At 38.0% G+C, this 17,076-nt stretch overlaps 1 protein-coding gene across 1 annotated transcript in view; it reads left to right on the forward strand.

Annotated features, from left to right (window-relative positions):
- ADAMTS5 (ADAM metallopeptidase with thrombospondin type 1 motif 5) overlaps positions 1-17,076 on the forward strand; it is a 46,413-nt gene that overhangs the window by 6,189 nt on the left and 23,148 nt on the right. Inside the window, exon 2 of the mRNA XM_023189274.3 lies at positions 6,306-6,438. Within this exon, the coding sequence (XP_023045042.2) occupies positions 6,306-6,438 (133 nt within the window). The remainder of the gene's footprint in view (positions 1-6,305; positions 6,439-17,076) is intronic.

Genomic DNA, 17,076 nt, shown 5'->3' on the forward strand with positions numbered 1-17,076 from the left:
CATCTGAGTTCAATTTTGCAGAAAGAGTGAGAGCTAGCCAGATACATAAGGAGGAGATAAGCATTGCAGACATCAGCAAACCATCATGTTCAATGGGGAATGGTAATAGATTAGTTTGGAGAAGATAATAACAGCACAACTATGGAAAAAAAACTACACACTATGTCTATTAGTCTGTTCAGACCACTGTAACAGAATATTGTAAAATGGGTGGCTTTAACAACAGAAGTATGTCTTCTCACAGTTCTGGAGGCTGGAAAGTCCAACACCAAGGTTCCAGCCAATTTGATTTCTGGTGAGGGCTGTCTTCCTGCCTTGTAAGTGGCCACCCTCTCACTAAGCCTTTCCACTGCCTGCAAGGAGAAACAGAGAGTGAACACTCTTGGGTATCACTTCTTCTAAGGACACTAGTCCTATCTGATCAGAGTCCTGTCCTCATGACCTCCTTTAACCTCATTTTCCTCCTTATAGGCCCTACCTCCAAATAGAGGAGTTTTGAGAGGACACAATTCAGTCTACTCCACCATGCTGACAAGTTTTAACTGTAAATTAAGTGCAATGGCAATCATTGAAAAGAACATTAGCAGGAAGACAGCAATGATCAGAGGTGTGTTCTGAAATGAGCCTTCTGGTCTAAGTAGTGGACTGGATCCTGGGCGAGCAGGCTATTTCAGAAATCTTCAAGAGGAGGCTCAAGGTGGTCTAAACTAAAGCAGTGGCATTAGGAATTGAGAGGCATAGATTGGGTCAAGAAATGTTAGGAAGAGGTAGATGTAGGTAAAAATTCTTTGTAGCAGAAGGAATGTCTTAGGCTGAGCTTCAGAGGCCAAAATGTTCATGAGACATGCATGAAATAGTGGACAGAATGGAGCAGGAAGGTACAATGGAGGCAGACAGAAAGACTGAGGCTGTACTGTGCAAGGTTTTGAATGCCAGGCTAAGACTGAGGTGAAGGACTGGAGGAATCTAGTAAGATCTGTGTGCTAAGAAGGTGACTGACTGGACCACATAGATAGGGAAGTTACAGGAGGAAAAGGGACCAGTTAGAAATCTCAGGTGATAATTCAGGCAGGAAGTAATAATGGAAAAAATGAGAAATAGAGGACAACTACAGTGACTTACAGTGGCTAATTAGATGTGACAGCTGAAAGAAGGAGGTGAGTTAATGATGTCACCAGGTTTCTTATCCAGTGCTTCCATTTTCTTGTTTTCTGGAATATCTTTCACAGTGTATTTTACATATTAATATAACTCTAAATTATCTAGTTTTTCCAACATAGCATAGAGATAAAACCAGGACATTTTTTATTTGCTGAAAAAAAGAAATTCGCTTAACCAAGTCCAGATTGTGAATACAAAAGATAAGATAATGTCAAGAATAACATGTGATGATTTAACAAAACCATGGCGAAGTAAGTTCAGGATTCTAAGTGTTTAGACATAGGTTTGAATTTCAGCTTCAGTATGGACAAGCTTGAGATTTCAGGCATCTAATGCCCCTGAGCTTTAATTTCTTTATAAATTGAAATGCTTTTAGTTAATATCAAGACATGTGTAGCTGGAACAAATCCTAGAGATCACCTGGACCAAACTCCTGATGTTAATGATGAAGGAACTTTGTCTCAAAGCATGTAAATGATTTACACAGTGCTTCTTATTAACAGCGTTAAATTAAACAGCAATCTACCTTCCATTCACTCTCTCTAACCAGCTTCCATTTCTGTTTACCAAAATGACTGTCAAGCATCTACTCCTCCGCCCCCAGTCTCCAACTTGTTCCATCTCTTCTTCCCCTTCTGACCTCACAGTTGTCAGAGAAAGCTTCCTGACTTGGAACTCTGGGCCCAGATTCTCTTTCCAACTTCCCTGCTAGCCCTCTGCTCAACAGATCCTGTGTTCCAGCCAAAACAAACTTCTTGTCATTCCCAAAAAGACTCTGCCTTTTCCCATTCCATTATGTTTCCACTAGTCTTTCCTTGCCGGAGTATCCTTCCTCCCAGGCTATCAGATCCACTCACTTCCGTGGGGACACCTTTATTGATTCCCTCAAGGAGAGTTCATCAATACCTCTTCTGTTCTCCCTCAACAATCTGTTCGTAATGGAAGTCACAGTTTGCTTTGCTCTTGACATATCTGTTTTGCTCCTTAGAGCGTGATGTTCCTTAAAGCTCAGGATCAAATCTTATTTCGTCTATTTACCACAGTGTCAGCACTTCCACAGTGTCTGGCAGATTGGAGGCAAACAATAATTGTTTTAGGAATAAACACATCTTGATCTCTGGGCCCCTAACCCATCTGGGCTCTGTGTGTTTGGTATCCCTTAGGTATATCAAGAGACAAGGATAGAGATTGTATAAAATGGGTCATTGTAATGGCTGGCCTAACAGTTCCAATTAATGTAGTCTCTGCTGAAGTCTAAAATTAAAACCCCTGTTATTGGGGATTACTGGATAGGTTGCCAGAAAGGCAAAGGACTCCTCAAGAATCAGATCCACAGAACAAATATGCATGTGTGTATGTGTGTGTGTGTGTATGTGTATGTGTGGGTGTGGGTGTGCGTGTGTGTGTGTGTGTGTGTGTAGGTAATACTTATGACCAAAACATGTACCACACCAGACTAATTCTTCTATCACTAGTGTCTCTTCAATAAGAATTGTGTGGACAGATGGGTAGATACCTGAAACCTAGTTAAACTCTCTTTTATGCTCTTCCCTTGAGCTCCATGCTTGCCCTTACCATGGGGTAAGATCTACAGAAACAGAAGTTCCTATTATTTAACTCCTATATAAGGTGTTCTTCCTTAATTTCAGCTGCTGTTGCTGCAGCTGTGATGGTATCTACCTGTATCAGCATTTGTGTTGCCTCTGGCTCCCTCCCTCAGCGTATTTGCACTGCATGCAAAAACAATCTCTCAGTCAAGACAAGAAATCCTGATTCCTGTGATTTGTCCACCTTAGGACATTTGTGTCTGACTGGTTCATTTTCACTACCCAGTACTGCCCACTGGGATTTTCAAGGTTCACACTATCTTCTGAGCATCTGCTTCTCAACGCAGCGTGCTTTACCCGCTCCCTGTCCCCCATCCCATCCCCAAGAAGTGCCCAGTAGGTCTTGGGTATTATTACGGCTTCAGAATTCTGTGATCAATCACAGGCTTTGCCATATTTACAGTCTTCTAAAAGGTCATACCCGGTGAATGGTCACAGTGGCAATGATCTTCCTATCAAATCTCTGCTGGTCACGCAGACCACCATGAATACACTTCTGATTTAGATACGATGTCTCAGTCTTGTAGCCTGGCCAACACCATACCACAAAACCACTAGATAAATCTCTGCAATCTTTATATTTTACTCACTCTTCCATTGCATTACTCTCCACACAGTGGTGATAAGATACTGACCCTGCATAAAACAAGCCTTATTTGATATGACAAAGATATCGTTTATCTTCAGATCTCCACTGAACAAGCAGATAAGCTTTGGTCAGCACTTTTAATTCATTTACCTCTTACATGGTATGTATGTGATTCACATCTCTCCAGTATCTCCTGCTTCCAGGTCTAGATTCTATCTATCATCTATCTCTCTATCATCTATCTATCTATCTATCTATCTATCTATCTATCTATCTATACACACACATATATGTATACATACACATATGTAATAGCATATGTATGTTAAGGCTACGGGTGCTATTGTAATAGACAAGTTACAATCCTAAGACATCTTTATAAAATGTAATTAAATTCCATTATCCTTTTGTTTCTGGGGCCCAGAGCAGTTTAGAAGAGTCTCTGCCATATATATATATATATATATACACACACACACACACACACACACACACACACACATACTATTGCCCCAATAATATCTTTACTCCTGCTCAGAATTTAAGAATTTAAGGAAGTATTCTATAAACTTCAAATAAGGTTTACACTTATAATTTTGTTAGACATCATCACCAGAAAGTAGACATGAATGTGATATGCTGTATTCTTAACAATTTGATGCACATTCGTTTTAATTCATTGAAACGAACATCGTTCACAAAGAAATTCAGATGTTCATTATAAGCCTTGAGGCTGAAACTAACTGTTTGCCAAGATTTGAAATTGTGTGAGTGAAATGGAAAGGTTGCCAGTTTACATAATTATAGCTACAGAAATATATAGTGTGGCTGAGTAGTCAAGGAGTTTAATCAGTGTGGTGAAAAAAATAACAAGTGCTTCTGTTCATAATTTTGCCACATTTCCGTGGCAAAAGGCCAAATGCATTTAATCCAATTCAAGGATGACAAGGAGGGTTGATGGCTTCTAATGAGCAATTGATTAGCAGTAAACACAGAGATATTAAGAATCTAGTTTAATCTCTCTCTAGAACAGGAGGGTTATTTCCCTTTGCTGTGGCTCTTCATCCTGGCTTATATAAAGAGTAAGAAGGGAAAATGTAATTCTTGGATTTTATTACTTAAAGATAATGACCCCAAATTGTGATATAAACATAAATCTTGTTTTAAAAAAAATGTGTGCAGATATAATCTACAGTGTCTAGCAACTCCCTTAAGGCATGACCTAGGTTTTTGGTCTAGAGATACTGAAATGATTGTGGGGGAGGGGCTTAAAAATGTATTGTGCTATATTATTATCTCAAAGACTGATTATTATGCAAAAGTGTGTTCCAATTTCAATTTGAAAAACTACTAATTTGTTCTCAACCACTGTAATTTGGCATCCCGTGGGATGACATGTGAGGATACACAGGAAACTTTGGAAGGCTGTTGGTTTTCTGACATGATTAACCAAGGCTACTTGGCTGAGATTTCCACTGTCTAAAGCTACAGTAACATGGTGGCCACACTGTAACTTATCTTAGCTGGGAACTCATACTAAACAGAACACAATAAGGACCTGAGAACGTAGTAAGAGAAGAGAATACAGCTTGGTTGGATGTTTATGCAGCAAGATAGGAAAGGGTTAGAATGTTTCCATTGAGTATGTAGCATTGGTTATGTAGTCACACTGCCTTGTACTGGCTGTCTGGAGCCTGCTGAGATCCTGCTAGCATGCAGCATATTAAAGATGTGGGAGCACTCTAAGGTATCTGACTGTAGGTGACAATTCAACTCAATGAAGCAAATATTTGCTGAGTTCCTACTATATAAGCTGGATAGTATGGAAGTTGGGCATACAAAGATGATTGCTGTATAATAGAAACATTTATTATTTTAACTAATAAACAGTTGCCTTTTAAAATAATTAATATATTTTTAAAACTTTTCCTTTTGCTATTACTAACTTACGGCTTACTAGAAACACGATCTTGCTCTTTGGAAATATAAATGGGCACATTGTTAGTAAATTTTCATAGAAAATTGTGGTCAAGCACAAGAAATGCTAATGTCCATTAATACATTAATACTCAAATAGCATTTAAAGGGAAAGTTTATCATTATGAATCTGTCACGTCAAAAAGTTGCGACTTATATTTTCTCTTTATGTTTCATATCTCAAGACACTTGTTGATGTCCTTTTCATCTAAATTGATCATTTTTCACCATTAGTGGGGTGGAATCATGTTCCTATTTGAGAATCTCTTAAAAGATTCTATGACATCTATGAAAAGCTATGACTTTTTACCAGAAAATGCATATACTCATGTACACACAATTTATATATGACATATATTTTCTGCAGGTTGGTCAGGTTGAGAAATGCTACATTAAATGTTATGAGTAAGAATGCATAGATTTCAGAAGACACAACCTATGAAATTACAGCTCATTTTGGGAGTAAAAGATGACCTTTCATCAAATTATGAATTAAAATTTAGTTTTCTATCCAAATTTCTAATAAATTTGTACTCTGTTGCAGACATCTGGCTGCAGTTTGCCCCTGTAATAGAAAACAAATTATGAGACCAGATTTTGATAAATTTAGCATGAATTTCCATCAGAATTTTAGGACCTTCCTAAGCATGACCATATGGGAAAGTGATCAGAGACGTATATGCGTTACAGCTTTGTTAAGGCTGCGGGCGCTATTGAAACAGACAAGTTACAATCCTAAGACATCTTTTTAAATGTAATTAAATTCCATTATCCTTCTGTGTTTCTGGGTCCCCGAGCAGTTTAGAAGAGTCTCTGCCTTGAGTTTGCCTTTGGAACCTTTCCGGAGAGGAACAGGTGATACCATAAACATATCCCTGTTGCCATTTGGGGTAAGCAAGTGGCTCTATGTGGCGGCTCCTTCTGGATGTAAATTGATTTTAATGATTTCTTTCTTTCTTTCTCCTGGGCAGGATTTATGTGGACATCATTCATGTGACACCCTGGGAATGGCAGACGTTGGGACCATATGTTCTCCAGAGCGCAGCTGTGCTGTGATTGAAGACGATGGCCTCCACGCAGCTTTCACTGTGGCTCACGAAATCGGTATGCAGCGCCTTTTCTTTTCCCTCACCAAATCAAACACTTGTAACAGCTGCAACAGGAACCAAAATACTTGGCAATTAATTCCAGATTTCTCCTGGTTCAGATGTACCATTGGGGATTAAATTTGTTTATATTTGCACTTTTAAGGTTAGCTAATATGAGCAAGAGAGAAGGCAAAGTCAGCAACACAGTGGATGTTTTCTTCTGACAGTGTCATTTAAAAGTTCAAGAGAAATTTACTACTGCTACTGCCTTCTTACTATCTTTTTAAGCATCCCTAAATGACCCCTGGATGAAATTTGTCACAGGCAACTTTGGTATGCAAAGATGTCCTTCTTAGAAGTTACTGGAGACAGTATTGATTCATCCAGGGCTAATCAGTTTGCACAGAAATTTAACGTGTTTTATTTCATTGTCAGTGGTAATTGTAGGCTCCTGTCAAAGTTCATCAACGGCTTATGGTAAATATTTCTGTCTGGTTCTTAATAGCAAGGAAAGGAAACCAAGCATGACACTCAACAGGGTTTGCTTTAAAATGTCACTTACCTAATTTGTTTGTTATAAGAAACACATCTAAATCCTACATCTATAAATATAGGACTGAGTTGATTGCTAAAAAATATTCCCAAAATAAAGAATGTGTGCTTCCTAATTATTGACCTAGGTTACTAAGTACATGAGAAATTGGCTTAGTACATTTAGGACTAGATGTTGGAATTAGACACAATTTTTTGTGTCTAATTTTTTTTTCTGCCTAATTCCAACATCTAGTCCTAAATGAGCTCAATTTTTGCTAAATTACTTTCTACCTATGTCACACTGGTCTAATTATTTAAACTCTCTAAGCTCCAGTTTTCATATCTGAAACATAGGGATAATAGTGCCTATTTCAAGGAGTTGTTTTGGAGAGTAAATTGGGTAGAGTTTAGATAGTAAATGTTGTTTATATTCACATATACTTATATTTTGCTTTTTAGCTAAATAGTTCATTTGCTTTTTAAATGTGTGTATCAACTCAGCATCACCTTTTTGGGAACAAAGCATGGTTTGGTAATTATTGTACCTTTTGCCATCTATAGCAAAAAAGATTTTGATTTAAACAGATTTTGATTTTTAAGGTTAAAATTATAACTTTTAAATGGGAATTAAAACTACTTTCTTACATTCCTAATAGGCAGAGAGTATTTTCACAAAGCATCCATTTCTAAGTGCTATGTTTTCTTCGGGGAGTTAAATAACTTCTAATCCAAGGTACTTTGTTATTGCATGATTCACAATATTGCCCCGGTAAAACAGAATTCAGTAGTTAAATGTCAATTCTTAAGTATGGCGTTAATGTTCCTGACACGTTTCTTACCTCCCAAGCAGAAAAACACAAACATAAAACCTAAATGTAAGTAACTATCCAATAGCATCCCTGAGAATAATTCAGTGTTTTATTGATTAAGCATCTTTGGCTTCAGTAGTCAAAGATCTGAGTGGAGTCCCAGCTCTGTCTCTGGGTTCTCTGTTTTATCTCAGACAAGTGATTTAGATACTTTGAGTCTCCATTTCTTCCCTACAAGGTGGGCTAATGAGGAGGCATGGCTCTCTTCTCAGCTGCACTAGAAGAACTGGTCAGCCTGAAAGCGTCTTTATAACACATCCCATTTAGGCTCCAGGGCAGAGATTATGTCTCTCACTTATGCCTATTAATTCTTACTGATAAAAACACAGCCTAATACGGAACCTTAATCAATATTTATTACATATCTATGTATGTGCTTGAGTGAGTAAGCGGGAGAAAGAAACATGAAACTTGCTCAAGGCAACGTTCCGATCTGCAGCGGAAACTAAGAGGAATTAGTCCAAATACTCAGGAGGATGTAATTAAATAGAGGAGACTTTTAAAGTACACTAGTAATTAATCACCATCATTCAGAGTGAGAGGAGTCCCATAAGAAAGGTTCTAAATCCCTGGAAAGGCAGAAGCTGATTCGTCACAGGTCAAGTGGAGAAATTATGGGGAATAAGCAGCAGAGTTGAATGTTGGCATCATCCATCCACAGGATTATGGGCTCCAAATCCTGATCTTCAAAAGGAAAGATTCCACATTCTTTAAAGGAAAGGCAGTTTCTTTCCTTTCTAGTGATTGGTTTTCACACATTGACTGCATCTGGGAGATTTCCCTGTAAGACAAACACTGTGGCAATAAATGCAGCTTCTTCAGGGCTGCTTTGACCTCAAGTTAACTAGGGTGGAAGGAAGAGCCGTGCAGGGTCACCTTTCCCAGCTCTCCTGAATTCCTAAGCCAATCTTGGGTTACAGGGCTGATGCAGCAGTCTGAGAGGCAGGAAGCCAGATGCTGATAAGAACAAACGTTATATTAAAACTAAATATATACATGTGTGTGTACACACACAGTAAGAATTTTTCTCAATAGTACAAGAATATTAGACATAGTTATACAAGGAAACAATATAGAAGAAAGGTGGACTTCTATATGAAAACTCAAACCTAAATCTCTGATATATGATTGTGCCGTTGCGTCCGCTAAAATTTTTGGTTGGATCATCTTTGTTTATTTCTTTGGAAGTCCCTGTAATTCATTGTCCAATCAAACACTCTCTACTTAACTTCCCTTTTGTATTACATATGGGCTAATCTGAGCTATTTAAGGTCGGGAAGTGGGGGAATATGGATTCAATTCTGCTTTCATAAAAGGGTCTGACTTTCATTCAGTTTATTGTCTAATCTCTTTATTATTCTTTAATTTCACTTTTTGCCTAAATATTATGAACATGTGTTATAAAAAATAAGCCTTCAACATTGAGGAAACATAGCCTGACAAAAGATTTCCTGATCATCTGTGTATTATTACAGTCTTGCCCCTCCAGCCAGTGTGATCTTGGAGAATGCAGCTTGCTGGTTTGTTTCCCAATGCTGTATTTTTTGGATTGCTGTGTGAAGCTCTCAGTCTGAGCTAACCATGCTCTCGATTTTAATCCTTCTCAATTCCTGCAATCTTCCCTCTTCCTGTTTTTTTGTTTTTGTTTATGAGACGGAGTGTCACTCTTGTTGCCCGGGCTGGAGTGCAACAGCGCAGTCTCAGCTCACTGCAATCTCCACCTCCCAGGTTCAAGAGATTTTCCTGCATCAGCCTCCCAAGCAGCTGGGATTACAGGCACCCGCCACCGCACCTGGCTAATTTTTGTATTTTTAGTAGAGATGTGGTTTCACCATCCCCCTTCCTTTTTACTAGACATTTGTGCCTTTCTAGATTCGGAAGTTGTGTATATGGTTAAAGTATGGCGATGAAAATGAAATTTTGAATGCTCAGTTTTCCAGGGTTTTAAATTTGCTCTAGCCTCATTCCAAAATGTGTAATTTCCTTTATGCAAACAGTGTGAATGTGTTACTGTGCTCAAAACACAAGCAAGGAGAAGATTCCCAGGCAGTTCCCATAATTTTTCTACTTCATTTCTTCTATAAGCAGTAAAAGGATATATTTGAGCAAGAATTACACTTTCATTAACCTATGTACAGGTTTTCATGGAAGTGCACAACTGTTTCCTCTTTCTCTTCATAGTGGTTTAAAGTAGAAAGTCATATCTATTTTGTGCATGAATAAACAGAATCAAAATTTTCTTTTTAGTTCATGTATAGCCTGGGCAACATAGGGAGACCCTGTCTCTATAAAAAAAAAAAAAAAAAAAAAATGCTGGGCGTGGTGGTGCATGCCTGTAGTCCCAGCTACTCAGAAGGCTGAGGTGGGAGGATTGCTTGAGCCCAGGAGATAGAGGATAAAATGAGCTATGATTACACCACTGCACTCCAGCCTGGGTGACAGAGTGAGCCCCCCCACCTAAAAGAAAACTTATCTTGGTAATTAACACATAAGGTAATTAGAGGTGGAGCTAAAGTTTCTATCTGACACCATTTCTATCCATGGCATTAGATTACAGGTTAAAAATGAACACAGGTTAAAAATGAACAATTATGAAAAGTTACTCTTTTCATATACCATTTGATAACTAGAACACTTCTTTTTTTCTACTAATTCTTTCAGAAAAGCTGCTAGATTTTGAAGGTAACTAATCAACTGATGCCAATACAGACTTCTGGAACATGGATATTGATTGACATTGACTCTGGATAGGCAGTCATAAAGTGCTTTCCTTCTTGTGTTATATGCATGTAAATGTTGGCTAACTTGCTAAGGCATTTCAGAAAGTCGCTTCAAACTATCAAAAACACAGTCTCCCCCTCCATGTTCCTTGAGTGGAGGCAGGAATGTGTTTGCAGCCACTTTACAGTCCAAATGTGAACTGCAGAAAGTTTTCAAGTTAATGTAAGTTTACATTTTGAGTTTATATTTTAACTTGTCAAACTTTTATTATTGACTTGTAATAATAAAGATTTCACCTGCCGCACACATGGTTCTTAAAAACAATAATTTTATTGATGTTGGGCCAACTTCTAGTATGCTGGGAGGAATAATCTGATTTTATTTAGACTAATGAAATCCATAATTTGCAAACATGCTGAAGCTTTGCTTTATAGTAGTTAATTATAAAACGCACTAAGTGAATCTCTCCACTGTGAAAGACTCCAGTGTGCTTCCTAAGCTAAACTCAGGCAACTTAAAAAGTTAAAACCAAATATTCAGCTGTGACTTAGGAAGTGGTTGAGACACAACAGCAAAGCTGCCTGTGTGTTGGTGCGGTTCAAAGGTGTTCCGTGGTTGTGCTGATCTGTGTGTGACTCTGCTTCTGTAGATGATGAGATTAAACACGGCCATATTTTGAAAAGCTGCAGAGGTTCTTGAAACACCACAGACCAAATCCAAATACACAGAATCAGATGTCCAGGCTGGCTGTAAGATGTGAAGTGAGAAGGAAACTAGGATTAAACTTGGTATTTGCCCACAAACCCATTGCTTTAATCAACAAGCAGTTTGGAGCAAAGCAACACTATGTCTTTCTTGGCCCCCAAATAAAATGTGGGAATAAGTTTTTGCTATATGTTGAGCAATATTGGGATATTTTGTGTCTATTGTCAGTTTTTTAAAAACTTAATCCCAATTCATGTTTCTCTAGGGAGAAACCTATAGATTATCTGCCACATGTGTGGAAACCAGCAAATTGAAGGTGGCATAAAAAGTAAATCTATCACACACTTGCTGAGTGATTTTTTTTGTTTGTTTGTTTTATGTTTAGGAAATTTCCTCTTGCCTCCCACATAAAGAGTGTCTAGTAATATCAAAGCTTTTTGGCTGGTGTGGTGGCTCATGCTTGTAATGCCAACAGTTTGAGACAAGCCCTGGCATCATAGTGAGACCCTGTCTCTACAAAAAGTAAAATAAAATAAATAAATAGCCAAGGGTGGTGGCGTGCACCTGTAGTCCTAGCTAGTCAGAAGGTATAAGGATCATTTGAACCCAGGAGATGGAGGCTGCAGGGGGCTTTGATAGCACCACTGCACTCCAGCCTGGGTAATAGAGCACAACTCTCTCTTTCTCTCTCTCTCTCTCTGTGTGTGTGTGTGTGTGTGTATACACACACACACACACATACATACACACCACTGATTACTAGAATACTCATAAGTAAAAGTATATAACAATCCCAGAATATCAATGAGGACAATAAAGTTAGCTGACAACCACTGGTCCTTTGATATATGTCAAGCACGTATTCTAATCACTTTGTATGTTTTATATCATTTAATTCTTACAAAATGCCATGAGGTAAGTACCATTAGTGGGTCACCCAAGAAAGAGAATGAAGCTAACACACAGGGTACTTTCTAAACCCGGCTAAGGTCAACAACTAATATACTGCTAAAGTGAGATTCAAACCCAATCCGTCTGGCTTCAGAGCTCAAGATGTTTATACCCTTCTAGAATGTTTTTTTAGACAGTTTTTACTTTAAAGGCTATAATTCTGAAATGGATTCAAAAGGATATTGTCACAGCTAGTTATAAGGTGAAAAAGTTAGAGTTTCTTCCTTCCAAAGTACATAATTGATACTACATTTACCATTCATGTTTAATGTTTTGAAATGGGAGTCAAAGAGTTTTAGCACATCTATGTAAAGATTCGTGTTTGAATAAGCATGCATGATCCAATGATTGGAGCTCATGCTTCCCTTCTTCAAGGATTCTAGCTTCTGATCCCATGTGAGCAGTTGACTCACTTTTCAACCCCTGGCAAGACCTTGCACCTCCATAATCCCAGCTGGAAAATTAGGTAAAGTAAAAACATGACCTCATTAAGAAACAGATGCTTCATCTGAGCAGTGCTTTCCCAAATAAACACATTACAGAACTTCTTGTGACATTTTTTCAGGATGTGGTACTGTGTCCCCTTGACCATTGGTCAGTTTGGGATCAGGAGACAAGAGCTTGAAATTCTGTTTAATTTGCAGACCAAAGTTTAGAAAAACAAACAATTTCCTTCCTGAGGTTAATGTTATAAGTCAGCCCTAGTTGTACAGTAATACCTGGGTTGAATAAGAAGCTGAACCAACAATTTCCTTTAAAATGATGTGTCTTCATCTGGCTACATATTATCACAGATTTTCTAACACCAGATTCCCTTGTGAATTTAAGAAAGCAAGGTGTTCTTTAAATCTGTATTGGGAATATCAAAGATAACATTTATTTTACAAAATGTCACCCCTTTGCCAATTCAAAAAGAGGATTTTCATACCAGGAAAGTTATCAGGTGACAATTTGTTTGCTATATCTGAGCTAACAACGTAACTCAAACTCTCAGCCCTATAGACTTTATTCTGACATAATTTATCATTATATTTATTTTCTTAGATTAATTCAAATAAACTCTTTTCTGTTGTTACTTTCTGACAGACACTCAGCATGACTGTTGTATTTAAGACATGATTTAACATCTATTAAGAATAGGTCAACATCATCTAATACAATTTACACCTTAACTTTTACTAATTATTTCAAACAGCAAAATATAGTTCTGGCCAGGCGCGGTGGCTCACACCTGTAATCCCAGCACTTTGGGAGGCCAAGACGGGTGGATCAGCTGAGATCAGGAGTTCGAAACCAGCCTGGCCAACATGGTGAAACCCCATCTCTACTGAAAATACAAAAAGTTAGCTGGGAATGGTGGTGTGCACCTGTTACGCCAGTTACTCAGAAGACTGAGGCAGGAGAATTGCTTGAACCCGGGAGGTGGAGATTGCAGTGAGCTGAGATCTTGCCATTGCACTCCAGCCTGGACAACAAGAGAGAAACTCCATCTCAAAAACAAAAACAAAAACAAAATACAGTTCTGAGGCATGCACCACTTGGAAAATACTCGTGGATTAGACGGTTGCATTATTCTCTGAATTTCACTCTGGCTTCTGTCTCCCCTACCCAGTTAAAACCTTATTTAGCACATAAATACAGAGGCTATTAACAGGGGCATCTATTACACAAGTGTGTTTGGTCCTTAATTGCCTCAGAGTTTTAGGTGAAAAGCTTCCAATTACATCATCAAAAATTAAGGATAGCTGAGAAAGATAGTATTGTAAACAAAATTGCTCAGGCATACTGCTTTTCGATCTTTTGCATGTCTGCTGATTATAAATGGTCCCAAACACAAATACTAACTCTTCTCTAAAGCAAGACTTCACTACCCTTGCTTTAAATCCTGACAGCAGATAGTTACCTCTGAACCCACCTCTGCCTTTTGTCTCGCTAGGAGTTTCACGTCCTATTTTACTGAGGGAGCTTTCTCAAATTTTTGTCAAAATGGCTTTGAGTCCTCCCCACCTTCTCTTGCAGCACTCTGACTCTCCAAAAAGAACTCTTTCCCTTCTCCAAGGGTAAGGATTGCCATTCTGTGTGGATTTCTTGATTTCATATCCTGCCTCCTCTAAAACCTCACCCGCAACTAACTCTGTTGCTCTGTATTGCTTTAAAAACTCATCATGTAATACAATTTGATGTAAACAACAAATTACTTTTGGCATTGTACACATTTTCTCCACACTCTTTTATATTCTTCATGTGCTGTTTTACTCTCTGGAACAGGGATATCTAATCCTATCTGCTGCTAATGCTCCGGGGTCTGCTTGTCCAAGAAATGCTTAATCTCCAAATCACACCATTCATTTTAAACATCTCTGTGAATGATTTACGAACAACCTCTTCCTGAAAAGGCAGATGTCTTCAAAGCTATTAGCTTTTCCAATTCCCCTTCACAATCCCTACTTGAAATACACAGTTGTCAGCTGTGACATTGTATTTTAAATTCCTTGGATTCTGGATTTTCTCTGTTAAGTTAGCTTTTAGTATCATAGCGTGCCGTCTTTACTGTGAGTACTCCTTTAAAATTGCTTATACTTTTGTATACTTTTGCTTTTTCAAGGCTGATTTCAACTAACAGTAAATGTCTTAGCATAATTGATTGGAGGGCTCGAATTAGAAAATACCACTCCTTTGGCTGTTTGCAGCCTTTAGAATGTGTGTCACGTCTTTCCTGAAGAGCATCCAAACATCCCTCACATTGATCTTCCCTTTCATATCCTGTCCAGCTCCTGAAGGGAAGTCACATGGTTCTTTCGCCATGCCCTGGTTCCAGCTACACTGGAACTGGCTGCTGGTTACTTTGGGTGCTTCAGTGTTCCTCACGTTGCGCAGCACTCTCACTGCCCTTGAGAGAGCATGCCTCTCCCAGACAGCTGACAGGCTTTCTTCATGGAGGACAGAATGTTCATTCTCCCTCAAAAGAGTCCATCTCTTTCTGTTGATTCTAAGCAGTCTGTTTCTGCCTGACTTTTGGAGATCTTACAAAATTCACATCCCCTTGCTGAGGTGAAACGAAGATGTGTTCGTTCATGCTTGAATGGCAGTCTTTTCCAGTATAATTTCTTTTATGCATCTTCAGTGGCAATTAAGTTTCAGTGTAAAATGAGTGAATTTGGGGAGCATAAAAGTCATAATATTATATTAACGAGCATTCCAAAAGATTCATAAATGATGCCAAAATATTTAAATATTAAATTGACTTGCTTACATAATTGAACCCTTTAAAATTATATGCTTCACCTCTCAGTTTGAAAGAAAAAATGCAGGTACTTTCCCAGGCCCCTCAAAGTGAATTTCGTGTCTGCCATGTTTCCTATATTTTAAATCAGAATTCTAAAATCTACCCTCCAAATGAAGTGAAAATCTCTTGATACAATAATAAAAAGGCATCTGGAAAGTGCTATGTATTTATATAGATTTGGAGGAAAAAAAATTACTCCATTAAATAAATAGAAATATCATATGAAGTAGAATGCATAAGTCACAGTTTTTAAGTATAAAACCTGGATTCAAATAAATATTATGTTGCAGAGGTCACTTGGGGACACTTTTCTTCTCTCTTATGCCAGAGGAAAAAACTCAAGTGTGAAATTTCCAACCATATCCCTCAGTGTTAACTGATAAATCTTCTATCTTGGAAAAGTTCAGGAAGTGTAGAGTGCATTATCAGCAAGTATTTCATGTACTAAGTAACTTTAAGTCATTTCTAATAATACATGAATGAAAGATTCTGGTTTCCTTTTTCTTTTCTTTTTTTTTTTCTGTAAGCTGTGAGTTTCTTGAAAAGCTCAATAAACCACTCAAAAATTAGATGAGCCCCTGCTAATTTCCTTTGCAAGTCCGTTGGGACATACTTTATGTAGAGACTATAATGCACATTTGTGCTACTGAACAAACAAAATGTTAAGTGATGGTGGGAGAACTTCCCAGAGAAAACTTGTTAGCCTAGTAAATACTGTTGAAGTAAATATCTGAATAAATAACATAAAAATGTGGAGACTTGGAAGGTCACCAAGCCCTAGCCACTTATTTTCATCCATAACAGCAATCAGTTGCTCAGTGGACAATTTTGTTATGAGGTGTTGGTGATTTCACAAGTTGGCCCAAAATAGTCAGAATCTAAAGTGAAAGATTTCATCTCTGTTGGGTTTTATTGGTGCACACTGGACTCTGTTGCTAGAATGGCCAAAGTTTTCTGCTTTTGGTATTCAAGAACCCAAGGAGAATGTAGTCGCCAATTTGCTACAGTGTTTCCTGCATTTATTTTAGTGGTTTGTGTATGATTCTAGAAACCTTTGTTAAAAACACTACTCTAGGATGATTTGCTGTCTACTTTTTAGAGTATGTAATTGCTCAAACTACTGTCCTAGATGTTTTAAATAGCATTGTAAATTTGTTGGGGAATATCATTTTATCCTTAGACTGCACGAAAATTGATCTTATGTAATAAAAAGCAATTTACTTGGATTATAAGAATGTGATTATGGGCTCTGTAAAATAATATCTAGCTTGACTGGAACTGCAGAGAACATGTCTGAGAGGCTTAAGCGCAAATATTACCTGGCTGAGTGGTTTTGAACAATCACAGCAATCACTGGGGAAACCCAGGTGACCTTTCTTCAAGCTCTCAAACTCCATGTTATTGGTATTGTAGACATTTTAAAATGTAAATGGGTATGTTTACAAAATTAGCTGTAAGTTTGTGACAATAGTAAACTCATAATTCTCTATATCACCAAAAGAAATGAACGGATAAAGCAAGCTTAGTTTTGCATAAAACAGGAAAGTTCCTCATTTCACTTATCTTTCTTTGTCTCCCCTAGTCCTCC

Source organism: Piliocolobus tephrosceles, chromosome 19, assembly GCF_002776525.5.
Source record: "Piliocolobus tephrosceles isolate RC106 chromosome 19, ASM277652v3, whole genome shotgun sequence".
Taxonomy (NCBI): Eukaryota; Metazoa; Chordata; class Mammalia; order Primates; family Cercopithecidae; genus Piliocolobus; species Piliocolobus tephrosceles.